The following is a 27,942-nucleotide window of genomic DNA, read 5'->3' on the forward strand; positions in this document are numbered from 1 at the left end:
ATAATTAACCAAGCAGTTCTTTAAAAAAGATCCATACAGGGGCGCCTGGGTGGCTCAGTCAGTTAAGCGTCCAACTTTGGCTCAGGTCATGATCTCACAGTTCGTGAATTCGAGCCCCGTGTTGGGCTCTGTGCTGACAGCTCAGAGCCTGGAGCCTACTTTGGATTCTATGTGTCCTTCTCTGTACCCCTCCCCTGCTTGTGCTCTGTCTCTCTCTCTCTCTCTCTCTCTCTCTCTCTCTCTCCATAAATAAATAAATAAATATTTAAAAAAAAGAAATAAATATTTTTTTAAAAAGACTCATACCCCTCCAACTCTGGTTTCTGAGTTTGCTGTAATAGCACAAATTATCTCTCACATGGAAAACTGAGTATAGAGTAAAGCTGCCAGCTGCCCAGGTTTGCTGGGATGGATGTCATAATTATTATATGGCTTCCAGAAAACAATGTATACGATTTATGGCTAGGAACCGTTTCCATTCCTTGACTCCTTTTTGTTCGTATTGTTTTCTTTTTAAAAAAATGGGAAAGCAAGAAAACAACCCATTCACTGCTCTGGGTGACAGATGGATAGAGACGGGGCCAGCGAGACTCCACTCGCTCTTTCTAACCACTGTCATCCACATTTGCGTTCATGGTCCATCCAAACCGACAGTGTATGTTGAAGAAAAGACCATGGCAGAAACAAACCTACAAAACCCATATCTGGGGCTCAACTGGAAAGTCATCAGAATTTTCTGGTATCTACCGAGATCAAACACACATGCATTTTACAGCTCGGCGATTCCTGTCTTAAGTATGTATCAAGGGCGGTGTACTCCCTTGTGCAGCGAGGGCATGTGTGAGAATGCCCCTAGAAGCATTACCCCAAACATCCCCGAATGGGACGCTACCCCAACGTTCACGACTAGCAGACGAGGATGACTCTGTGGCATGTCCCCACAGTGGACTTCCACACCGCTACGGCAATGACAGACCTGCAGTGACACGTGGCGATCTCGCAAACAGACTGCTGGGCTGAAAGAAGGCGAGCGGAAAAGAAGACGTCCGGTGTGATCTTACTGAGATGCTAGAATAACAGGCCAAATGAGTCTACGGTGTTAGAAGCGAGGCTGGTGGCGGGGGAAAAGGACGTGGCAGGGTTTCTAGGGATTGGCTACGGATGGTCAGTTTGGACAAAGTCGTCAAGCACTGTCCTTAATGTGTGTATCTTCTCTGCATTTGTGTCTGTCCTCCATGAGATGTTTTAAAAATCACTCTGAGCCAGAATGCGCAGCACGTGAACGAGTCTGGGGTAAGCCATGGGCTCGACTTCTCAAGACGTGTTGTCCCAGCCCCTGCTAAGATACCAAAGAGATTCCAAAGAGACTGAAGGGACAAAATGTGACCGGCCAAAGCTCCTGGAAATCGTGCGGAAGTTGGGCTTGAGGGTTTAGACGGGGCCCCTAAGGAAGAGGCTGTGGACGAAACTACGGGATGATGCACAACAGTCATGTCTCACACCCCCCAAGATGCATTTTGCACATCCCCAGCATTTTGAAGAGGCCACGGAAGAGAATTTAACCTTTACACCAACTAAGAGCACTGGCAGTCGGGTCGTGTCTGTGCAAAATGCTTTCCGGCACATCTTCCCTCAGTCCTCACTAAACCCCTACGAATTAGGTCCCGTTAGGATTTCCATCTTACATATGAGGCTGGGAACAACTCAGCGTCTGTCCCAAGCCACACACGATATCAACGGGGGGAGGAGAGGCACACTCCAGCTTCACCTCCCAAGATCCTAGCCTCTGCGGTCTTTTCTCAGCAGGTCCTCCCTCCGAGTAGGCTACACTCTGCAGTGCCAACAGGTGGACGGGGACATCGGCTGCACCTTTAGAGACGCTGCTCTTCTCTCCAGCTTTCCTTTCTGCTTCGTCAGTGCTACACTATCAGCTTTTACATACAGCCACTCACCAAAAACTCCTACCCCAAATCAGATAAAAGTCTGCAGCACTTTGTTTTCAGCACTTTTGAGAGGCTAACAGACCCTTTAGATCTTTCTCTCTGGCTGAAATATCCCACAGGGTTGCACCAACTTCTTTATCAGTTGAAGAAACCCCTCTGGTTCTCTGCATTTTCAAGTGTCCTGGATTTGTGTTTCCTTAACACGACTCAGAAGGAAACCTGTGGTGCTCATGAGATTAACAAAAAGAGCCCTCACGTAGGGTTCATCTGAACCACAGCTACTTTCCAGAAAACACAGCTGCGAAGGCAGGTAAGCACCAAGGCATGCAGAGTCATTTTCTGTGAGGTTTATGGGCTGGCAGGCCTGCAGAGAAGAAAACAAATCCCCATCATCCTTACCCAGTTTTCAAGCTGACCAAGGCATCTTCCACTCCCTTCTGATTGAATTTGGTCATGTACTGATGCATGTAGGGGTAGTTATTACGAATGTTTCTCTCGGTACTGCCGTTAGGCACCGTGCCAAATCGGAAAGGTGGGGAATAGTCGTGAGGTCTCTGAAACTGGAGAGACAGACAGACAGACAGACAGGACAGAGACAAAGAAAGAAGGAGGAGAAGTCAGCCACCATTGTGTCTTGTGTCGGGAGTTAAACATATGCACGCCCTAGCACAGGACAGCTGAAAAACCATTCATTTCTGTTTCCTTTTTTATTTAATCCCACCTGCCACTGGCCCGTGAGCTCTGAGAGGTCAGAAACAGTGTCTGTCTCGTTCCCAACTGTCCCCCCAGTGGCGAGCACAGGGCCTGGCTGCGTGTGCGACAGGCATTCGTTGGATTAACTTTTTTCGGCCCCATTATAGACTGGCCTTGCGGTGGGCACACGGGCCGTGCTCAGGAAACACTAACTGCCAAAATGAAGGTGTTACTTTAACTCGGTTCATTTTATCTACCTTCTCATGAAATTTCTCTGTTTTTCCCACCAATCACTCCCTTGTCTGAACCTCATTCACAATTACCATGACCGCCCCTGGGCAATGATGAACAACACAACGTATCACGCCAGGATACGCCTCCTTGGCCTAAGGATTCTCTTCGGCTGGTTATTTTTACAAACAGCAGACACAGGACAAGGTCTGAAGAGTAAAAGCCCTTTTGTAAGAGACGCACTGATATTGGTAGGGGTGTCTTCCTCTCAGCACCTAGAGAAGGAAGATGGCTCATTTCTAGAAACTCTTATTGTTGAAGGCACCAACTTAAGTCTATAGAACAGCCCTCATCCTTGTTTACTGTGCTTTTCCTGACAAGCTCCCCTAACAGGACTCCTCACCCCCGCCCCCCGTGTCTCTCTTTTGTCCTTAGCTGGTGACAGTGGTCAAGTTGGTGGCTTGGGCCATCGCAAAGAGATACTTGGCTTTCCTGGGCATGTCCCATGTCTACAGAATGTATCCATGCTATTAAACTTTTGTTTGTTTTTCTCCTGTTCATCTGTCTTTTGTTATAGAGGTGTCTCAGCCAAGAACCTACAAGGGTAGAGGGAAAATTATGTTTCCTCCCCTACAGTAACTCTGTGTTTGCCATTTACTCATTCCCCACTCGCTCATTCATGCATGGCCCACTTATTGGGGACCTAATATATTCCAGGCATAATGGCAGCCTCCACGAACGTTTCTTGAGCTGGAACCATTAGCTTCTTGGGGATGCCCATATCTTGAATGGTTCTCAAGCCTCCATTAAGGTTGGCTCTCCATGCTCCACTTGTCTTCCCTGATTGACTGATATTGTGTTCATAAGTGCAGTGCCTGGGACAGCCCAGCGAGATTAGGAGTCAAGAGTATTAGGTCTGAGTCCCAGAAACAGAATTAAAATCTAGAGTCAGCAGAGGGTAATAGGTACAAGTGTGAGCTCAGGTTCAAAAGTTAAAAAATCAGGTTCTACCATTTATGAACTATGAGACCTAAGATAAGTCACTTTATACTGCCTCCATTTATTTTCCAGATCAGTACTCCTCTTGTAGGGGTTAGTGGGGCATTCTAAAATTGTTAAAATTTGTCAAGTAATTAAAATAGTGCCTGCAACAGAATGAGCACTCAAAAATAGTTATTATTACTTTTCAATTTTATTATCAGCATGGACAAAAAAAAAGTAACCTGGGCTTCATTTTTCCATGAAATAGGAAATTCTGGAACTATACAGTAATGATAATGACTGGCACTTTTTGAGGACTTGCTTAGGGCCAGCATTGTGCCAAGGACTTTACAGATGCTGGAGCATTTAATCTGCACAACGAATCTGCCAGGTAACAAATCTTAGAGGCTCCATTTTACAGATGGGGAAACTAAGGCTGAGGGAGGTTACGTGACCTATTTAGGATCCCACTGCTTGCAAGCAGCAGCCCAGAATTTCGTCGCACCTATGCCTGACCTCAGGTTAAAGTCTAAACTCTGTCCTTCCTCAAAGCCTGTCGCTAGTAACCACTCCTCTTTTAGAGGGAGGACCGTGCAACCCACAGAAGGGAAGGATGCCCAGCAAACCCATGGCGGGACCAGGGCTAGGATCCAGAGGCATCTGAGACTTCTAGGTCAGCATGTCTTACACGCAGCTAAGAACTGCCGGAGAAGGCATCCAAGTTCACCCAAGCCAGACCAACCACAACCATCATTCTTCCTTCCAGACTCACACTTCATTTCACCGTTAATTAAAATTTCCACTTGAAAATCATGTCCCCTGAATTAGGCAAGCTGCTGTGTAATAAGCAGCCACCACTGCATTTGGGGGGAAGTGGCCATACATTGGCCAAATGAGATCTTCCTGCTGGGTGCCTTGCGTTGGTAGAGTGTGTGTGCATGTGTGTGTGCATGTATGTGTGTGTGTGTGCGTGCACATGAACAACAAAATGCTCTTTGCACTCCCTCTGGCGGGCAGTGCCTCAATTTATCACCAAAAGAGGAAGAGGCACCAGCCCCGCTCGTGGGCACGGCAGCCGCCTGCTCTGGGGACACAGGTAAGTACTCTGTATAAATCTAGGTGCTGTGTCAGCTGCTTCCGATCTCCAGAGGCATGGGAGATGGTCCACTTGACCAGATGTGTCCCCTTCACTCCCTGTCTGCAGCAGAGGGGCCACGTAGCTCTTTACAGGTTTGCTTTGGTCCCTACCTTGGGTTTGCACAGTGACAGAGGCAGATGTTCAGCCTCAGTGGTGAACTTCCACACTTCTCAGGCCTTAACTGCACCATCACCCCCACAAAATTCAGCCCAGCACCGAGATCCAAAAACCTTTCCCACTAGAGTAAAGGCTGTCAAACTTAAAAAAAAATTTTTTTATGTTCATTATGCTTGTTTACTTTTGAGAGAGAGAGAGAGAGAGAGAGAGAGAGAGAGAACAAGCAGGGGAGGGGCAGAGAGAGGAAGACACAGAATCTGAAGCAGGCTCCAGGCTCTGAGCTGTCAGCACAGAGCCTGACGTGGGGCTCAAATCCACGAACGGTGAGATCATGACCTGCACTGAAGTTGGATGCTTAACCGACTGAGCCACCCAGGTGCCCCAAGGCTGTCAAACTTTTTACAGCATGACTCTCAAAACACACTCTATGGACTAGGACATTCTTCACGTATACCCTGTCCACACACACACACACACACACAAACACACACACACACACACACAAGTGCCACTTCCCTGCACTCTTTCTACATGTGATCTATTCTGATGTCACTAAGATGTTCTATTTCTTTAATGGCCACAACCGTTACATTAATTTCAGGGCTCACTAAAAAGCTAGGACCTACAGTGTGAAAAACAGACCATAGGCACACGAGGTAAGTGTGGGTCATCTCTTAAATCCGGGGGCCTCCCACTGAGGACATCATCCGTGTAGTTTTCAGAAACGATTTCTCGTGCAACTTTCTCCCAGAGAGTTCTGTGTCCAAAGAGAACAAAACAGATGTGGGCTGTAGCAGAGGAAAGGGTGGTACAGAGATGTCCATGGTCAGCAAGACCACAGAGCAATGTAATCACGATGCCGGGGGTGGAGGGAGTCAGTGGAACTCCCTGGGGCTTCTCTCTCTGAAGACTACACTCCCTGGTCAAGTTCACTGCCTTCACTTGGTCTTAGGCTTAGACAATTCAGCTCCTCATCTGCCCCTTAGGAATTGAGTCATTTGGGGCAGCTGCCTAAGTTCTCCAAGCCTCAGTTTCTCTATGTGTAAACTGGGGACCGCTTTTGCAATTAATCATTCGGTCCTTCAAAGAATACATGGCTTGATACACATTGCCTCATCACCTGCTGTCACCCAAAGTGACTTTAGCCAAATAATGGAGCCAGTTTCCTTCTAATCCGGAGAGCAAAGGATTAGGAGGGTTATATTCTAAACTTTTCTTCCATCCAGTATGTGAACAAGTCTGGAAGTCATCCAAGGGGGCAAGACACGGCAAGCCCTTCAGGACCACACAAGTACAGATGCAGGTCTGGGGGATAAAATGCTTAGGACAAATGTGGCAATGGACCAGGACATTTCTTTATTCCTCTTACACATCCAAACTACACATTTATTAAAAATAACTAGGGGCGCCTGGGAGGCTCAGTTGGTTGAGCGTCTGACTTCTGCTCAGGTCATGATCTCGCAGTTTGTGGGTTCGAGCCCCACGTCAGGTTCTGTGCTGACAGCTGGGAGGCTGGAGCCTGCTTCCGATTCTCCATCTCCCCGCCCCCCTGCCCCTCCCACTTCCCCACCCTGCACTGAGCTCTCGCTCTCTCTCAAAAATAAATAAAGACTAAAAAAAAATTAAAAATATATCTGTCTTCTGTGACTACAGATAAGGGTCACTGGCATGTGGAGTTGCATTTCGAGTACGGTCTGCTCCTGCTGGTGACGTGCCACGAGCTTCTGGAGGTCAGCATCAACCGACTGTGGCCCTTAGAAGGGAGGAGAGGCTCAGAGGCCTCTGTGCAGCCGGTGCCCACCCAGCAGCAGAACCGCAGCGCTCGGGGACAGCACAACTCCACGGGGACACATTCGTGGGCTCCGCTACCGAGGCAGGCTCCTGAATTCCCCCCATTGTCACAAGAGGCCAGCTGGTGCAGCACCGCTCCCAGCCCCCAGAGGTGCGGAACAGCTCATGAGGCAGCAAGGCTGAGGAGGAGGAGGAGGAGGAGGAGGAGGAGGAGGAGGAGGAGGAGGTTCATTTGACCCCAAATCTGGCGTTGCTCTCGCCACTACATTCATCTTGGAGCTCCCCCACCCTTTTTGGGAAGCTTCCCCATCAACATTTCAACTTTTCTTTAGTATTTCCTAGGGGAACATCTACCTATGAATCTGCCTATTTAGAACCGAAGCCCGAGCTCATCTGAGTGCGCCACGGGCTTCAACGGTGCTTTTCCCAGCAAGCACTAAGACTGCAAAATGCTTTAAAAGCATCATAAACCTGAGTTGTTACACAGGTAATCATGATTTAAAAAAAAAGGGGGGGAAAAAAAGGAAAAAAAACACCTGAGTGTGTACAGTATTAAAATAAATTGATTCCATATAGATTTTTTTATTTTGTAAACTTTTTCGGTGGATCTGCTATTACTCTTCTGGGAGCATTTAGCTTATTTACTCCAAGAATTTTGCTGTTTATCTAATTGTACCAAACATTTAATTAAAAGAACTATCTGCGTGCCACTAATGCTCTGAGCTTGGGAGCTGAGCTGTGTCCCACGAGGATGTGGTATCTGTTACGAGGCGTCTCAAAGCCAGAGAAGGTCAGTCAAATTATTAGTGGTTCTAATTAGTTTTCCCACAAGCGGCCATGTTATTTAGACCCAAAACTACGTAGCAAGGGATATTTTTTTCTCACCCTTGCCTTTGAAAAGAGCAACAAAAAGCAAAATAGGCCGTGAACTACTTTCTTGAAAAATCCTGGTTCCCGATGCTTCTGCTGTACCTCAACCTGCCTCTTCGAGGAACCGTATTTTCGTTCCCCTGATGTGACGGGAGGCACGTACCGGTGCCAGTGGCCGTGGGGGATTCTATGGACTACAAGGCACATTCACGACTGCTGTCTGCCTGTCTCTCTACAATCTCTTCTCCTAAACGTCAGGGAGGAATGAGGAGGCACGGCCAGGTTCCGTGACTATAAAAGCATGGAGTAAATCGCACCTCTGAGTTTGCCCTGCCCAGAAGCAAAGGAACGGCTGGGGTTTTGTGCTCCCACACTGGTTAGCTGTTGTTTAGAGGTAACCGAAGGGATTGGGGGAACTTAACCTTCCCAGAAGCTTACCGTTCTAGTGCCCCAAGGTGATCCTCCTGTGAAGATCCCCCTTATGAGCCTTTGTCAGCAAAAGTGGGATGGGTACACGGAGCTGGAAGACGGATCCCAGGAGACCCAGGTGAGATGCCTACAGTGTCCTACACAGCATGCATTTGTCACCCAACAAACATATCCTGAGCACCTAAGTGCCAGAGAACTCTCTCCTAAGCATTCCCCTGATAGCCCCTCCAGCCATGTCAATGTTAATCTCACAGGTTTTAGCTCCTTGATAATACTTGTTCCTGCCTGGAATTTTTTTCCCCATTTACATTCATGCGTGTGTTGTTTATTTCTCTCTACTAGAAGTGAAGTATCGTGGGAGTATGAGCGCAAGCTGCCAAGTTCGCCACAGTGGCTGGGAACACCCCTCCCAAGAGGTGACACTTTCCCTAAAAGACCTGAAAGTCAAGGAGGAGCCAGCCATGAATGATGGGGAAGAACATTCAAGGCAGAGGGCAGAACAAGTGCAAGGGCACTGTGGTGGAAATCTGCTTGCGGTACTGAGGGTACAGGGAGGGTGGCTGTGCGAGCAAGAGGGAGGGAACACTTGAGGGGTGCACCAGATAATAGAGGGCTCTGTCGCCATGGTAGAGTGGCATTTACTCCAGCCACAGTGGGAAGCGTTCGGAGAGAGGCCAACCACTCACCCCTGCCACTCATCATCTTTCTGATGACAGGCCTTCTCTCTACCTCTTTCAACCACAGCATATGTCACAGATAAGCTGTTAGGGCCTTTCATGGTTGATTTTCTATTCAGCGGTTTGTTGACGAATGCCAAAAGAATACACGTAGACTTAAGTCAGCAAGACATGCTGGTGAGATTTTATGAAGAGAGACAATTATCCACGTACGCGAGACAGAAAATCTTTGCGAGGCAGCAATCCCCACACTGCTGAGCTTAGCAAGTCAGGATTTGCTTCCTGAACCTAAAATTTCAACGGAAGGCTGCACCCGGTTTACCTCTTTTCTTCCTCTGGGTGCCTTTCTGAACAGCCACTCACACCCCGCCTCCCTTGTGACATTCTAGCAGAGAATGGAGACAGCAGGTGTGATATTGGAAGCACGGCCCCGCCCCGAGAGGGAGGGCTGGATTGGTGTCTGGGTAAAAAGGAGCCGGTGGCGAACGAAAAGCCTCTCTGCTCCTTTTGTGCCCTTGAAGAAATTTCAGGTGAGTCAGGAATGCAGACGGTGGGGCTGGCCGGCTACACAGGTACAAAGGCGCTGTTAGTTTGTCTCTGGGCAGGCCTTAGAGACGACTTTCTTTCGTGTCAGAGATGAGAAATCCAGGCGTTGGGCACATTAGAGACTCAACCAATGCCAGAGAACGGGGACGTCGCTACAGGCTCAGAGCACCCCACTTCCGCCCCGCCCAAGTTTCTCCTTGTCCAGGCTCGTGGGTCTCCTCCAACACCACGCGCTGTCTTACGGGGAGAACTCCAGCCTGAGCTGGAACACAGTGCCACCGTCATCGTTCTCTAAATATGACAGATGACCATTTGGGGAAACGGTGCTTCCAAATTAGACCCGGAATCTTTTAGATCCGGGAGGGCTAAGCCTCAGGTTCTGTTTCTAAAATTTTTAGAAAGATGCCAATTCAAGTTAAAAGAAAAAAAACCCCAACCCTCTGGCTTTGTGCTTTAGAGTTGATGGGTTTGGATGGGCCCTTCTGAGAAGAGAGCATTTAAGATCAGCCCCTCGGGCAGTGAGGGAAGTAAGGTGACCTTACCTTTTTGTCACTGAGGCCGGTCACTTGGTCCACAAATTCCTCCTGGATCATGAAAGCGGCCAGGTTGGCTGTGTAGCTGGCCAGGAAGATGACGGCGAAGAAGGCCCACACGGACACCATGATCTTGCTGGTGGTACCTTTGGGGTTCTGGACGGGCACGGAGTTGTTGAACACCAGGCCCCAGAGGAGCCATATAGCTTTTCCAATCGTGAAAGAAGGCCCATGGGGTGCTGCAAATAACAGGAAGGACATTCTCAGAACTTTCTCCAAAGGGCAATGCGGCGGCTGCCAGCAATCCTGCCGGGTGCCGGAAGATGGGACTGTCTCACGGTGGTACTTCATTGCCCCAGAACCACAGCCACCACACTCCCTGCGTCTTTAAAAATGAGCATTTCCGGGGCGCCTGGGTGGCTCAGTCGGTTAAGCGTCCGACTTCGGCTCAGGTCATGATCTCACGGTCCGTGAGTTCGAGCCCCGCATCGGGCTCTGTGCTGACAGCTCAGAGCCTGGAGCCTGTTTCAGATTCTGTGTCTCCCTCTCTCTGACCCTCCCCCGTTCATGCTCTGTCTCTGTCTCAAAAATAAATAAACGTTAAGAAAAATTAAAAAAAAAATGAGCATTTCCCCCACATTTCTATCTAGCTGGATTTTTTTTTTTTTGCCACATTTCTTAAAAGAAGGCGAAATAAATAATAAAAACAAACAAGGGAGAAAGGAAAAGAAAAGGGCTCTGCAAAATGTGGTTTTAAATTTGAATTCGATTTCCATCTGGGGGAGCCAATCTCCTTAATCAGCCTAGCGAGGCTTGCAGAAATGCATGTGTGGGGTCGCTTCAGTTGTCACAGGCCGTGCTACCGGTAAGAACCATGCGGTCCAGTGGGACTGACGTGTGGCAGTCTAATCCAATTGTCCCTCGCAACTGCTCCTGTTCAAACTCAGACGTAAAGTGTGCACAATATAGGAATTAAACCCAACTGAAAACGCTCTGCAATTGGAGACATCAAGGAACCCGAATAACAGCTGAATTCTCCCACCACTTCACAGATGAAAGACATTTGGTTGCAGGTCACGGAAAATGAACTCTGATATCACAGCACTTTTTCTTCCTCGGTGTATCCCCGCAACAGCCACATGTCCCTTTTAAGATTCTTAAATGTTCTTTGTAGCAATCTTCACTAAAGAGGCAGAACAACATGGCACAATTTATTGGGGTGGGGGTGGGATCTGCGGGCTGTAAAATGCAAGCCTTTCGGCTTTCATGTCTGTTTTGCACAAGGGGGAAAAAATCAATTTATGCCCTCATTTCGTGGGAAAAAGGACTTCCTTTAACAGAAGGTTAATTTTTATGTCATTTAAGTAAATGAAGATATGAAAAAATGATCTACTCAGACTTCAGTTGGCAACACCAGCAGAGTGGGCAATAAATAAGGTGGCAGAAGTGAATCATTGACGGGAGGTATGAAGTTCTGGGCAGGGAGCCTGGGAGAAGCAAGCTTTCTGCACACTGGAGGCCAAACCCAGGCGGCAGCAATATTTATAATAACCCTATACAGCACATCAAAGGGAAGGCAATTAATTTTGTTATTCTCAATCTCAAGCGCTTCTGTTTCTCTTTGCCTAGTTTCATAATCTTCTGGACTTATTTATTCCCAAGATGCCAAGAAGTCTTAGGAAAAAAAATAATAATTAGAGTCAATCCAGTTAACTTCATGAACTACTTAATTTTATTAGGAAATGAGGCTGACCAGAAGTGATGGCTATTTGGGAATCAGAAATAGGCAGCTGCAGGGGTTCTGTCCAAGACTTTTGTGAACTCCTGATTCATGGATACTATTACTGAGCCGGACATAAAACCTTCCCCATAACATGCCGGGAAATGTAACAGAAAGCCATTTTGCACAAAGAAACCTGTAGCTGTCATGTGTGGAGTTTCCACAAGCAGATGAGCAGGAAACAAAAAGCCTCGAGGCGACGGAAGGGCTGGGGAGTTTGCTTGCTCAATTCCTTGCTTTACAATAGTCTTCCAAGTGTGAGCTTTGGCCAGAGAAGGAGTTGTCGCATGTGATGGCCTCTGGGTTGTTTTTCGTCTTGAAAGATATATACCTGATTTATCCACTAATCTGCAGCCAAGTCCAAACTACTGTAATCCTTTCTCTCAGAAAACTAGCACCTTCCTGCCACTCCTGCCTGCCCTTCTCATTATCCCAAGAGAGCAGCCCCCGTGATCCTCCTACGCTGTACATGCTCCGTCCCGCCTTTCCCGCCATCTTGTATCACTGTCCACCGCTCTCACTCACGTCTTTTCTGTTTCATCCAGATTGATTCACCGTCAAGGTCTTTCTTTGTATTTGCTGTTCCATCTGCAGAAAATGCTTGTCCCTCCATTTCTCACGTGACTTCTCATTCCTTCAGGTCCTCAGCTCCAATGTCCTGTCTTCCGGAAGTTCTTCCCTGCTTGGCCATCTTATCTAAAGCAGTGCCCCCACCCGTCACCTCACTTTGTCTTTTACTCCCCTTCTCTTGACACTTATTACCATCTGTGATTATTAATGTTACGTGTTCATGTGTTATCTTCACAAGTAAATTCTCAGCTCCCCGGCAGGGGGAGGGGGGAAATCAGGAAGTCTCCGCCCACTTTATCATGTTGTCCCTCTGTGCTAGCACAGTGCCTGGGACATGGTACCTCCTCAATAAATACTCGTCAGAGAAATGCGTGAATTCACAAAACAGCACAAACTTTGATTCTATGAATGTAAATACAGACTCCACTGTGGTGCGATCACTCCCAGAAAACCCTCCCAGACCCCACTCTGTTGGAACCTCTGTACTGGTTACTTACGTTGCCCTTTTAGTGGAGGCTGGTGACTCTCCCATTTAAAACACAATTTATGATTATTTATGGCATTTTCACTATGTTAGCTTGACTGGAGATGATTCATGTAGTTACCACCACTCTTCAGTGGTTAAGAAGTGGGAGGATTTCTTTTTTTTTTTTTCTTTTTTTTTTTTTTTTTAATTTTTTTTTTTCAACGTTTTTTATTTATTTTTGGGACAGAGAGAGACAGAGCATGAACGGGCGAGGGGCAGAGAGAGAGGGAGACACAGAATCATCGGAAACAGGCTCCAGGCTCCGAGCCATCAGCCCAGAGCCTGACGCGGGGCTCGAACTCACGGACCGCGAGATCGTGACCTGGCTGAAGTCGGACGCTTAACCGACTGCGCCACCCAGGCGCCCCGAGAAGTGGGAGGATTTCAAGAAAACTAAGTTCCTAGCAGATTCCCATGACCTGCTGACTGTTTCCAATAGTGAATCTTCCGGATAAGAATATGTGGCAAGTTGAAGCACCCTGATTTTGAATGGCTGTATGCCTACTGTCTTCCACCAACCTAAGTCATTTTTCAGGAAAGGGATTTGGTCCAAGCAGCCTTCCCGAGGCCATCCACTTAGAACGTGCTGTGCACTGAGGAAGAGTCACTCAGAGTGATGTAATGTGTTTATGTCTCTAACATGAATATTGGTTTGCACAGGGGCCTCTTAATAAGTTATAGCCAATGAATGTCTCCCAGTGCGATTTTCTACCTACTGATGGCAGCTTTATCAAGTACAATGCACTAAGGTCAGGCACTATCAAGAGGAAAATGTAATTCTTTGGGGGAAAATACCACTTTATAACTATTTTTACTGTCAAATGAATTCAAGTGTGATTCAGTAGTCTGGAGAATGTTCTTAAACTAGTATCTATAAAAGCCACTTCCTCTGCCCGGACTGAAGTCGAGACTCAAAACAACCTGAACATTTCTTCTGACACAGATTTTAAATGTTAATTGCCAGAAAAAATTCTTCAAATCTGCTTTCTCAACAAATCGCCAGTGGTTTCCACCTAACGGCGACAGGCTGCCACAGGATAACATGATTAAAAGTGTTCCGTTTTGTTTGATCCCCTCTTTAGTTGAAGCAAATAACCTGCAAAGTGTACAGGGTTACCAGTAGCATTGGTGACCTGGCACCGTTCATGGAACCCAAGAGCAAGCCCACACAGGATGATGTGCTCTCCACCTGAAATCTTTGTCGAAAGTCAATGAAACAGGGTCAGTGTGAGGGAGGTCTCACCTTTCCCTTTGGCTAAGCTCCTGTTGTATCCAACGGGACTGAAGTACTCGAAGACGAAAACAGCTATGGCGGACACGATAAGCAGCATCACAAACATCATCACCCACACGGAGGCGCTGAACGGTTCTGCGGATGAACAGGCCAGAGGAGTAGAACACGGTCAGTTTGCGGATTCTCACAACCAGGGCCAGCGGGAAGCCCAGAGGTCCGTTGGCAGGCTCACCCCTCCCTCATGAGCATCTGATCATTCAAAAGAAGCTATGAATCCCTGTCGGTTCATACGTCTCCACCATTCTTCATGCTACAGAACATTTGAGGCATTTTACAAGACTGTACATAACAGGGTAAAAATAGAGAAGAGCATAGGACACCGTCCAAATCGGGTCAAGGAAAGTAAAAACAAACGGGAAAAAGAATGCAAATAGAGAGTCCGTTGGGTCTGATATGATTATAGCATCATCCTGGGGACCAATGCTATGGGGAAGCAAGACCCGGCCCAAAGAGTCAATTCTAAGGCTTCTGCTGACCAGCATGGGTTTTATTCTTATTTTCACTTGTATTCTTACATGGTGGAGGGACAATGTGTGGGGAATTCCAGAAGGAAAGGGCACACTACAACCTGGTAGAAAAGGATCGTAAAATCAGGGGGCTGACAGCAATCAACATTGGAAGGTCAACGTCTGCCACCACTGCTCGGACTACTACACTCTCCTCTCTGCCGTCTGCTCCAGACAGATGAGATCTCTACAATTTTAAAATCTTGTTGATGCTGGAAATGGGCTTGAATGCATTTGAAAAGTCAACTGAGGATATCATATTCGCATGGTAATTGGGTGAAAAAAGCATTGCTCAAAGAAGAGAGACAATGAAGGAGTATTTGGAGAGATGGTAATTTCCCCTAAAAGTAGTTTACATCAGCTCATTTTCATATGGATGTCTCAGAAGGGCAGGCCAAGTCACAAGGTTCTAAATCTTAGAATGCTCTAGAAAGTTAAGAGATTTTATGTAAAATAAATTAACGCTTATATTCAGTCTGATTGAGGGTATGAAAATGGGCTGAATGGAGCTATTGTATTCACACAGGTCACAGATTTGCTAGAAAATCAACACAGACAAAAATTTTGGAAAATGAACATATCTCCACCTGAATGCATCATTGGGAAGAAACTGCCCTTGGGTACCAATAAAGTTATAATCCTTTTCATCACAAGCAAACATTTTCTTAGGGTAAAATATAAGAAGCCCAATAACACCCTGAATAGTAGGCATTTTATTATTTTTAAATTGTTTTTCTGATGAAGCTGGTAATAATCATAAAGAACTAGGCTGGTAGCAAGCCACCCTATCATTAAAGCCTGTGACACAGCTAGGGGTCATCATAAATTCCAGTTTAATGAGCTTACTATATAACAAGAAACTAATACGTCCGAAGCTTTAACTACATTGGATAATTTAAAAACTGGCAGGAATGCTTTGCAATGCAGTTTCCATGGTGCAAATATGTTAAAAAGGATCAGGTACCAGCACAGGCTACTTAGGTTAAATAACACATGGTGAGTTGGAAGAAATCAATGAGGTTGCCACCATGATATATCTTACTTGAAATTAGCTTGGGTAATAACAATATTATATCCCTGAAATCATTGCAATTGGGTAATGAGGTATGCCCAAAAGGGAGAAGAAATAATTAGGAGATTAAAAATAGTCAATATTCAAGAGGAGAAATGGTGAACGAATTCTCCAAGCTGGGTATGTTAATGGCATGGTGCATCTGACGGGAGGAGGGTCACCATGATGAGTAAAAGAGCACAATCACGGAAAGCACTTGATGGTGTGTGATGTTTGCTGTGCACACACACACAGTACATCCCGTGGAAGCGCTATTTGATTCCGCGGGTAAAGCCAGAACCAGCAGTGGCAATGGCGGTAGCGGTGTGCTGTTCGTGGTCCTGAAAAAGGTGTCCTGGTTTCAAACATGCACGTTTATTCATCGGATAACTTCACTGCCACTGCAGGTGGCAGTAACATGATACAACATATTAGGGGCCATCCTTACTGAATACTTCACGCACATGGCTTCATTTGGCAGTTGATGCATCCTAATGCTGACACTAACTGTTCCAAAAATAAGGTGGAAGCCCGATCAAGCAACTGATCCCAGATGTTTCCCCACTTGGAAGCGACACCTGCCCCTTGGCTCATGAGCATGTCAGAGAGATAAAAGGATCCTGCTCTAGTGTTCTGGTTTTAAGAAAGTTTTTTTTTTAATGTTTATTAAAAAAAATTTTTTTTTAAATGTTTGTTTATTTTTGAGACGGACAGAGACAGAGCATGAGCGGGGGAGGGGCAGATAGCGAGGGAGACACAGAAGCAGAAGCAGGCTCCAGGCTCTGAACTGTCAGCACAGAGCCCGACGTGGGGCTTGAACCCATAAACCGCGAGGTCATGACCTGAGCTGAAGTAGGCTGCTTAACCGACTGAGCCACCCAGGCGCCCCCAGTGTTCTGGTTTTGGTAAGTTAGGTGCCTATGAAGTGCCCTTAAGGATTGCTGTTAACACACCACCACCACCACCACCACCACAACATAGAAAAGCACTGGAATAATGGTGAAGCACCATCTATAGTGTCTAAGGAATGACCCAGAAACATTTGGGATAGCTCCGGATTACATCCTTGACTGGATTAAAACAGATTCAACATTTGTCCGTGAAGGGGCTTCCATCTAGGAGGCTCCAGATCAGCATTTCTTTGGCTCAAACAATCCAACCTGCTTGGAAAGTCTTTGGAAGTAAATGAATGGAAATATTGCACCAGACGCCACCTCTGTCCTTGAAGAGTTGCTGGTTACGTTTGCACACGAAGCCTGGGAGGCTTTACCTGCAAGCGTTTCCGACGTGAGTTAATGGAGTTAGCGGAGAGAGGACAGGAAGTAATGAAGAGCAGTGCAATCAGATTTTGAATGTTTGGGCTCTTCCAGAAGACTGAGCCAGTGAATGGAAAAATGTAGCTTAGCATGGCTCATTATGACTTTCAAAACCTGCAGATAATGGCCGTAAATAAGGGGGTGGTGCACAGTGAATCGAACAGGGATGTAATTTAGTGACTAGAAAACATATTAAGCCTACTGTGTAAAAACTGCTTTGAAAATAGTTTCCTCTGGCTGCAATTTATTTTACTTTATTTTTAAAGATACAGGAGGAAGAACAAGGGGGGCGCAGGTAAGGAGGCTTGGCTAAACTTAGCAAAATGCTTGACTTTTTATGGAAATGTTCAACTAATGCAGGTAAGATAAAAATCTAGGGGAAACTGGGTTGAGGTCAGATTTGATATCAGCAACCCATTTTTTTTTTTTTTTATGAGACAAGCCAGTTGTTGGCATTTTTTCTTCTCTGATTGAATTGGAAAAAAACGTTCTCTCACTATGGAGGTATGTCAACAACTTGTGAAAGGAAACACACGTCTTTCCATTCTTTCCATGAACTCACTTCCTCCAACCTTTTCTTAACCCCCAAGGCCAAAGAGCTCTGTTACAGAGTCTGCCAGGTAAATGGGAGATGGTGATAAGCAGTGGCTTGTGCATGAGGGTCTCCCAATCATCGTTAAGATTCTGCCCGTGTCGTCTCTATCAGGCGGCTGCATTTCTCCTGGTGTACTGAGGCTCTGTTGTTAAGATATGGGTCCATTATCCATATCAGACAAAGGCACAAAAGGAACATAATGAGGTGTGTGTGTGTCAAGGTCCACGTTAGTCCAACAAAGGTTACGAGAATGGAAGCAAGGAGTGCAAAATCAAATCCAGGGAGTGGTAAGGATTTCAACAGCTTAAATGGATTATCAGAAACGAAAATGGCAAATCCATAGGTCTCTGTGAGTGAGGTGGCACCCAAAATCCTGTTAGTCAATGTTCCACTGAAGGGAACGAAACACGGATGGTTTCACTGGATGCGCCATGACATATAAAAGAAGATGGTGGACAAGTAAGACTATGGGCTTGGAGCCAGTGTCCACAGACTGGCTCTCGTCTGCAAGTTTTAGGTCTCTACCAGACAAGGGTATGTGTGTGTGTGTGTGTGTGTGTGTGTGTGTGTGTGTGTGTGTATCTGGAAAAATGTAACAAATTTCAGTGACTTTAATTAGTTCCCTCTGTCATGCAGTTTGCTTTTGGGGTCAATGTTCAATTTCACCTTCCCAAATCTGGGACAAACCCACTGATGGGGGTGCCAAGGAAAACGGAATTTAAATCCCACCATCTTCAAGATAGCTACTGTCAAAAACCGCTGATGGTAACCAAACACTCCACACAATACCATCCTTTAAAGAAAAAAAAAATAACACTTGGCTATGTCTCATGCAGTTTCTACACCTGTAGCCAGGCTACTTAATGCATAAATACTGACACTGCTAAGGAAAACAAGATAGAAAATAGAGATCTACTTTGCTCTAAAACAAACCAAAACCAAAACACAAACACAAATGACAAAAAAGCAAAACAAAACAAAACAAAACTTATGTCAAAACATACATTTATGGAATAGTTAAGAGTAAGGAATTTCCTCCCTTCCAAACCATTCAGCTTGAAGGACAGTCACATTTAAAATACGATTCCATTAATTTTCAGTCAGTGTATGCTCTTCTGGCTACTTCTATTTTGTTTATCAGAGTGCTGGTATAAATCACGGCACGTTCATCATTATTTCACCCTTACAGCCAGTAAATAAACGGCTGTCACATCAGTGAGGGGTGGAAGATGGGAACGAGGATACCATATAAAGGCTTATGGGCTGATTTAAATGAACTACAGACAGAAGATTTATTTTTTAAATGTTTTCAAGGCTCTAAAACATATATCTACTAATCTACATTGCACACAATCAAGACCAGTATCTGAATACATGCTTGTATTTTCAGCCAATAGTTCCAAGTTAGAGATAAATGAAAGATGTTAATGGGGTGACAGGCGGGATGTGAATTGGGATCATTCAAATATAACACACTTTGGGGGCGCCTGGGTGGCTCAGCTGGTTGAGAGTCCGACTTCAGCTCAGGTCATGATCTCACAGTTCGTGGCTTTGCGCCCCGCGTCAGGCTCTGGGCTAACAGCTCAGAGCCTGGAGCCCTGCTTCAGGTTCTCTGTCTCCCTCTCTCTGCCCCTCCCCCACTCATGCTCTGTCTCTGTCTCTCCTCAAAAATAAACCTAAGGAAAAAAAAACACACCAAATACGACACACTCAGGAATGCACTGATATTGTTAAATGGAAGTGAGCAAGGTCCTCCTTGGTTCCATCCTTTGAGCCAACAAGACAAATACCTATAATTCCTCATAGGTAAATGGCAGCGACCATGGCGTTCACTTACCTAGAAAAGCAGAAGGTGAGACCGTGCCATTGCTTCTTGAAACCATGACACTGATCCCTGTCTCCACGAAGGGCACAGAGAAGTCCACCACCTCAGAACGCTCCTCATTGATGGTGAGCGAGCCGACCGCCATGACCGCCCGTTGATAGACCACCTGCACACGAGGCAAAGGAGCACAGCACCTTTATTCCTCCTTCCCACCACCCCTGAGCACTGCGGGCCCCAGTCTGGATGACAGCCCTAGGGGGAGGAAGACCACTTACCTCACCGATCATTCCGTTCCACACATTGTTAACTTTCTTGCCGTGCTTCCCGTTGGTCACCAGGTAGAGGTCATAGGTGAACTTCACGGTGCGGGAGAGCTTCTTCAGGATATCGATGCAGAACCCCTTGCAGCACTTTTTAACATTCATCCCCTCGTTAGTTGAATTGCTGTAGGAAAACACCGCGAGACCGTAGAATATTAGCGCCAGAAGATTTGTTGGCAGTCATTACCTATACGCTTCCACTATTTCCATGTGGGAAACAGAGGCTCAAAAATGGGGACGTGGCTTTTCCAAGGACATGCAGTAGTTTACAACAGCACAGGTAGAAGGTGTTCTTAAGGATGAGAGTAACCATGACAATGGCTAACTTATTGAGTGATTATTATTTGTACCATGTACCATGCTTTCTACTAATTGTTGGATTACCCTTCATGACATTTCTCTTAGGTAGTATTTGTCTCCCCCATTACACTGATAAGAGTTACTGCCTCTTAATTCTTTTTTTAAATTTTTTAACGCTTAATTTTGAGAGAGATAGAAAGGGGGAGGGAGGGAGAGAGAGAGAGAGAGACAGAGAGAGAGAGAAACATAGCGTGAGCAGGGAAAGGGCAGAGAGGCATAGAGGGAGACACAGAATCCGAAGCAGGCTCCAGGCTCTGAGCTCTTAGCACAGAGCCTGACATGGGGCTCACACTCACACCCTGTGAGATCATGACCTGAGCTGAAGTCAAACACTTAACTGACTTATTCTTAAGTTTATAACACATACAATCTCTTTTGATTAGAGTTCAGTAACATGATCTAAGCCACACTATAAACGCTTACAGGAAAAGAGAAGAAGGAAGGAAGACACAAAACTCTCAGTGGGAGGAGAGTTTTGCTTTATCCTACCACTGCAGATAGAGGTGTGCAACCAAAGAGAAGAAATAACAGTTGCCTTACGTAGGAAGGGCACTTTCCTTATTGAGGAAAACTTGGCTGAGAATCAGAAGACTTGGGGTCCACCTTGTGCCTGAGTCCACAGACTTAATGTGTCTTGATGGAGTCATCTGGCAAATGAGAGCTCGTTCATTTCATTTTCCCTCCCTCCCTACATAGCAGGAGTGTAAAAGGTGACATACTAAATAGCAGTGTCCTTGATCAGGAAAAAGCCCTGTTAAAATACACAGGGTACTGCTTTCTTAAAAGCTATCGTCAACTACCAAGGTGCCATATGTTGCTTTGCACCAGCCACCTTGCTTTATTAACCTGGCCGAGTCATATTCAAAGGACACCCATACAAATCAGAAATGCCTTAAAAAAGGAAGGAAACAGGGTTTTCCCAGTTAGATAGCTCGTGTAGGACGATGAACAGCTCTCTGGGCAATACACTTGGGCTACCTTGTGATGGGGCATCCCATTGGCTCAGCTGACTTATGCATGTCCCGAGATACATGCTCTGTCTGAATATTCTGTTGCTGGCTCATCTACACAACAGACTGTTACCTAAGCACCACAGTGATGTTTGTGGAAATCCAACATCACAATAGGAAATCACTTCCATTTCCATATCATAGAAAAAAAAGTAGGTTACACAGTGATGTATACAGAACAGTCCTGGCTATATAAAAACAGATGAGCTTATAAACTATATCTGGATGGAAAAACAATGAAATATGAAGCGAAGCTATTTTTGAATGGCGAGAAATAACTTTTTCTCTTTTTCATATTTTTAGTCCCCCCCCCAAATCAACTGCAGTGAGTATATACTACATATATAATCAGATATACACATACATCAAGCACCATTGATGTATATCTTTGTCCATGAACATGGGTTCTTTTGACAATGTGACTTTGAGTAATGGAAGCGGGTTGCAAAATGCCATAAACATGATAGAAATGTGTCCTAGGTACATTAAATCAATGGCATGTCCAAATAACGATTTCCTGCTGGGTATTAATCTGTGGCTCTTTGAAAAACATGGTCAGATCCAATTCTCTCTTTTTCTTCCTGGCCACCATGGGCCATGCATCAATGCTTCTTCTCTCCCTCTTCCCACCTGTGTCTCCTTCTCTCTCTTCCCCCTCTCTTCGTGTATCATAGGGTCTTCCTTCCCCTGGTCAGGATTCCTGGGAGAGTCTGGACAGGAGTTATGAATGCCCCAGGCTTAAGATTCAGGGTCACAGGCATACGGTAGTATTCTTTGGCATTGCTGGGAACCTTGGCCAGTTAATGAGTTAATTATCTCCCCTATGTCTCCTAATACTAGGTATATTTATAGATACCCATGGTCATTAATGCATTTTCACCCAACAAGCACCCACTGAGTACCTACTGTGTATAAGACATGGAATTAAACCCTAAGGACACAGGGTGAAAAAGACACATGCAGCGAATGCAACAGATGAATTTATCATGGGGATTCTGGAAACACAGACCCGCTTGTAAGTAGAAATTTTCAATTGGTTCCCATCACAGCCCTTGTATACGTGCGTGGGGTGGGGCGTGACTTAACTACACAGCCATCTAAGAAATGCGCCCAATGCAATCTTTCCCCATTCCCCACCCTCACCCAAAAGAAAGGATGACCCATAGAAGCCAATGTGGGGAAAGGGATCCAATAAGTGACCCAGCTCTCCAGTTCTGCAGTTTCCCAGTGTGGCGAGTGGACGGGATCACGGCCATGCAAGTCAGACGGAGCCATTTTTCAGGTCCTAGGTCTGCCCCTAACAACCAGGAAGATGCAGGTAAGCCTCCTCACTCATAAGCCTCAGTTTACGTACTTGCAAAGTGAAAAGGTGAGGGCTTACCTTGTGGGATAGTTGGGAAGATGAAAAGAAATATGCAAAGCACCTCTCAGGTAAGTGCTTAAGAATACATATCCTCTCTTCTTACCAACAATTTGACAGTTTGGGGGATTCACTGGCAGTATGGCCATTTTTCCCCAAAATATCAAGCCAGCTAATTTTTCCTCAATTCTCTCTTTATGCCCTAAAACCCAGCGAACAGATGAAAAGAAACGCTTGGTTTCTTAGCTCATTTCCTGTCACCTATGTTTTTAGAAGATTGATTTGTGTCCTCAAGACCCCACCATTTGCCAGAAGTGAGAGACAAACGCTTTACCCTGGGATATTATCACCCAGAAAAAATATAATCATGTTACCTCACAGAATCCTTCTTAGAACCAACCGGCCTGCCTCAGAGATACTACCTTTAGGAAAGGCCATTGATCTGCTATGTGTTAATGTTGGGACGAACGGGTCCCAGTAATTGTCTATGGCTTTCGGACACTTCGATTTCATCTCGATGTTCAGTAAACTTGTCCTGTAGCCAAGTGGGAAAAGGGAAGCTGCAAGCTGCCACCTCCCACAGGAACCAAAAAGGTGAATTTTAACCTGTTAATCTGTTTATACTGTCCAGTAAAAAAACAAAAGTCAATTCTTTTAAAGAGAGTAATTTATTGGGGGGTTCATTTTCTCCATATGAATGTGGCTCAGGACTCGGTGACCTACCGTTGTCAGCTCCAAGGCTTCTGATTTTAAAGATTTGAAGCTCCTGTTATTGACTGTGGATCCCAAGAGGCCCTACTGGATTGGCCCTACTGAGACAAAGCAGGCATTGCTGTCATAAAGGGGGTGCCCTACTGAGGTTACAGTCTTGGCCTCACACCCAACACTCTGCCTTCTCCATCGGACCACGATGTACTCCAGGAACACCTGTCCAAATCAAAACCTCCTGGGACAACGTTCCCACATTTACCCCTTCCATCTCCCCCTCAACCCCCTGCCAGCTCGTCACTCTCTAGCCCTGCACTGGGCTTCCTTCTGTTGCCCAAACTTGCCAATCTCTCTCCTCCCTTGGGGACTTTGCAGCTGCTATTCCCTGTACCTGGAAGGCTCCTTCCCACCAGCCCCCCAGCTTTTCACACGTTCGTCATCCTTTTCTGGGTCATCTTGCATCTCACCTCACGTTACTCTCTTATCACACCGCCTTATTTATATCCTTCACCAGGCATATCCTAACACGGATCTGTCCTTCCTTTCCAGGCTGAGTTGTTTTTGAGCTGTGTACACGCTATACCGTAAGATCCCGTCCTTTGTCGTCCCAGCTCAGCACAGCTCTATGCCTCACACACGAACTGTCCTTCAAGTATATCTATTTATTGACTAATCTATTCAGAATTTTGATAAAAAAAAATTTTTCCCTCCAAACCAGAATCTGCCTTCATAATACATTTAACAATCATATTAAAAAAAAAATCTTTGTCCCAAGCGCTGAGCTCTGGGGATTTGCACCTTGTGTAAGGAAGGCTTCGGTCAGAATCTGCAGAGTGGGACAAAAAGTGTCCAGGTGCTCATCTGTTCAATCATTATCAACATTACTGTGCCATGTTTTGTGGGTCCCTGGCTGTACAAAGACTAAGAAGCCATGTTTCCTGTATTTAGGCAGCTTACCCTCCAGGGAGAAAGACAAACTATAAGCCATAAAATCGGGTGATAAAGAGATCGAGTGGTAGGGACTCCATGCTTGAGTTCCTTCGAATTCATGTGTTGAAACTCTCAACTCCAATGTGATGGGGTCAGGAGGTGGGGCCTTTGGGAGGTCATTAGGTCGGAGGGTGAGGGCCTCATGAATGGGATTAGCGTCCTTGGAAACAGACACAGGAGAACTTGGTTCTCTTCTGTCCGTTCTCCACCATGTGATGCTACCGTGAGAGGATGGCCGTCTCAAACCAGAGGGCCCTGGTTGGACACCTTGATCGTGGACTCCAGCCTCCAGAATTATGAGAAGTGTCTGTGTTTAAGCCATGCACTCTGTGGTGACTGGTCACAGTGCCCTGAACAGACCAAGGTACAGAGACTCTCCAGGTTTCTTTGGAAGGAGGGGGAACAAACCCAACTTGGGGAGGGAGTGGTTAAGACTTAAAAGACACAGGAGAATTATCCAGATGAAAGGACACACTCAGAAAATACTCACAGAAACATTCCAATGGTAGGCCTTTTCCTTTTGGTGAAATCCCTCACAAGGGCCGTGTCTTTGTGTTTGCACCAGAAAACTATAACCAGGGCCTTAGACCTGGTCATGAAGCTTTATGCTTCACCAAAGGGCCTACATATTAGGGAGAAACTTAACCAGAAGCTCTCATAAAAATGGCCAGTTCTTCCTTTGATTGTTAATAAATGAGGAAACGGCCCAGAGGTGATGTGGGCTTGCTGTCGGTGAGCTGGGAAACTTCCAGAAGGTCAGTTCCACACTGATCACATCATAAGGTCATATGTGAGGGGTACAGCTGTATCATGACCTCCCCACAGAGAGAAGTTTTCAAAGTTTTTGAAAAGTTTGTGTCTGGGATATATACAAGAGATGGAAGGAAGCAGATGTGCAGGGCTGTAGGAGGGAACAGCCAGAAAAATTAAAACATAATTTTTGGGGGGCACCTGGGTGGCTCAGTCGGTTAAGCTTCCCACTTCAGCTCAGGTCATGATCTTGCGGCTCATGGGTTCAAGCCCCACCTCGGGCTCTGTGCTGACAGCTCGGAGCCTGGAGCCTGGTTTGGCTTCTGTGTCTCCCTCTCTCTGCCCCTCCTCTGCTCGCACTCTGTCTCTGTCTCTCTCTCAAAAATAAATAAACATGAAATTTTTTTTTAAGGAAAGACCAAAGGGGAGGATCAGTTTGGCAGAGAGGTTAAGGACTGGCAGTGAAGCAGGTGGACGGCGTCTGGGTCCTAGGTCCTCCATTTACTAGCTGGATGGCCCTGAACATGTTTCTTAATCTGCCCATAACTCAGTTTAAATCTCTAAGACAGGTAATACCACCTACCTGCAATTGCCGTTGCCGGAAGTAAGTGAATGCAGACCAGCTGGCATAAGTCCAGCTATTTACTGAAGTCTTTAAAAAATCTAATATCACAGGTTATGATGTACTATTATAATAAGCTATTGTGTATTAAATTTTACTACTATATTACAGATACCACTGTTGTCAATGACATGCTGTGTTAAAGGACTGGTCACATCCAACCGACAGCATCCCCGGACTCACTTGATTTTGACGAACTTCCGACACGGCACAGTGTTCCTCACGCATGTCTCGGTCAGCGGGTCGATGTCTTCCACGATGACAAAGGGGGCCTCCTCCAGGGTGACGATGCTCAGATGATTGTCGTCTGGCTCGCAGTCTGAGAAGGACTTGTACCTTGGCCACACGGCGTGCCTGAGGCTCAGGCTCTGGTTCTCCCACTTGCCCACCTGCATCAGGAAGGCAAAGGCACACCTGTGATTTCTTGCAGCACCTTCTAGAAAGGCAAGTCCTTCCCCATAAGAGGTCTGGGACAAGAACCCTACCCATCCTGAGGGCTTTTCTGCTACATACTTCAATATACACTTTGGTGTCGATGCTAAGAAAAACAGACATAAAGGAGAAGAATCCTGGACGGCCCCCAGGTCTGCCTCTCCCAGGCTAATTAATATGGCGGTGGTACCCAAGCACTGAGATTGCTAGATCTCCCCAGGAGACTCCAAGGTTCTGGCAGATTTCGGGACCACTGGCGGCGGGAGAACAGCATGGACCTTTAGCATCAGAGAAATCTAGGCTTGGATTCCCACCTCTGCCATGTACCAGCTGCACAACCCTAGTTAAGCTCTGAGTCATTGTGAACCTCTGTGTGTCACCTATAAATAGCACAACTCCACCTACTGTACAAGGATGTTGTGGCAATTAAACAAGACCGTCTGTGATGAGCAGGCAGTGCAGAGCCCGGCACGTAGTAGGGACTCCACACTTTTTCTTTGAGGTACAGGAGAGAGACAAGGACAGGGAGAAACTTTTAGAAGGTGCCAAGAGAAAGGGTGAGGAGACAGGGAGATGATGCGGGAGAGCTAGAAGGAAGGAGGATGGACAGGAAAGTCAACACAAGGAGGGCGAGCAGGAGAGGAAATGAAGGGCTTCATTTCAACCTCAGATATCGTTCTACTTAAGATGCAAATTAAAGTGAACTGTTATTAATTTGGCCTGGAGAGGAGACTTTCAGCGCTTAGCACCAAGACCCGTCAAAACAGCACTGACCTGTTCCCTCTCTAAGCGGCAGCCAGCATGTTAGTGAAATCAAACTGAAGCTTGTATGTTTTGAACCTTAATTTTATTTGACAGCTTATTGGCATTATTCAGACATGCACCGGGAAGAAGCCGCTCCCGGTATCACGCTTTTTCCTTCTTCCTCTCGCTCCCACATGCAATTGCTTGACACCGCGGGTCACAGCTTCATTTGTAATATCAACCTCAAGGAAACACCTTGTCTGAGATGCTAAGTGCCAAGTCCAGGCTTGTCTGCATTGACGTGACCTGCTCACCTCCCCTCCTGTAACCTGAGTGTCGCCAGAAACGAATTGCAGGCCCATAAACAGAATTCAAACACGTCGGACGCCGAAAGGGGTGACGGCGTGGAAGGAGATAAGGCAGACGGAGTGCCCTCAGATCGCCTCATCATTTGGACTGGAAAATGTTTGCTGCTTAGAGCACAATGTTCCATGCGGCCAATGGCAAAACTGTCCAACTTCGGTGATACCTTCTGTTTTATGACAGTAGCATGAGCAGTAAGGTAATCTGGGCAAACACACTTGTTCATCTGCCTGTGCTGCTATGTGTAACACAGGCTGGGGAGAATGTTGAGCCCATCACGTTCTTCATTCACTCAACACAGATTTATTGAGCACTGACTATGTCCTGGCACCAGCCAGGAAACAATGATGGATAAACCTATCAATTGGCTGTAGGGCAAAGACAGAACTAATACCAATACATAAGCAAATAGGAGATCTCCAAGCTTTTTCTTTTGGGACAAGTTCCATCAATCCTTTCTTTCCACTTCTCTTGGAAAACGCAAACCTTCAAGAGCAGCTGAGTAGTTTAGTTGGTAAGAGAATGGCTTACTGCAGTCAAACAGAACTAAGTGTTGATCCCGGCTTCACCCATGAGCTGGCTCGCCTTAGGAAAGTCACTTAACCTCTCTGAGCTTTATCTGCAAAATGCAGATGGCACCAGGTTATGCCTTTCAGGACTGTGGGGAGCTCTGGATGAGCCAAAATGAACACGAAGCACTGAGCACAGAACTCAGCATGTAACGTACATGGTGGCTGCCATCACTTTTTTATTGTTGTAGTTAGCGTTCAAGACTTGGCTCAAGTATCACCTAATCGGGAAGGGCATTCCTGCTCTCCCCAGTAACACAGAACTTTGCACCTCTCCACGGCAGCTCTTTCATGCTGTCTCA

The 27,942-nt window shown here is 46.1% G+C and overlaps 1 protein-coding gene across 1 annotated transcript in view; it reads right to left on the reverse strand.

The window, feature by feature from the left end:
- LOC125928626 (glutamate receptor ionotropic, NMDA 2A-like) overlaps positions 1-25,945 on the reverse strand; it is a 51,560-nt gene extending 25,615 nt beyond the window's left edge. The window contains exons 1-6 of the mRNA XM_049639358.1: positions 25,716-25,945; positions 19,688-19,856; positions 19,425-19,578; positions 14,069-14,194; positions 9,959-10,188; positions 2,343-2,503 (exon numbers count right to left, since the gene is read on the reverse strand). Of these exons, the coding sequence (XP_049495315.1) occupies positions 2,343-2,503; positions 9,959-10,188; positions 14,069-14,194; positions 19,425-19,578; positions 19,688-19,856; positions 25,716-25,927 (1,052 nt within the window). The 5' untranslated portion in view covers positions 25,928-25,945. The remainder of the gene's footprint in view (positions 1-2,342; positions 2,504-9,958; positions 10,189-14,068; positions 14,195-19,424; positions 19,579-19,687; positions 19,857-25,715) is intronic.
- Between the last annotated feature and the right edge of the window lie 1,997 nt (positions 25,946-27,942).

This window comes from Panthera uncia, chromosome E3 (genome assembly GCF_023721935.1).
Source record: "Panthera uncia isolate 11264 chromosome E3, Puncia_PCG_1.0, whole genome shotgun sequence".
NCBI lineage: Eukaryota > Metazoa > Chordata > Mammalia > Carnivora > Felidae > Panthera > Panthera uncia.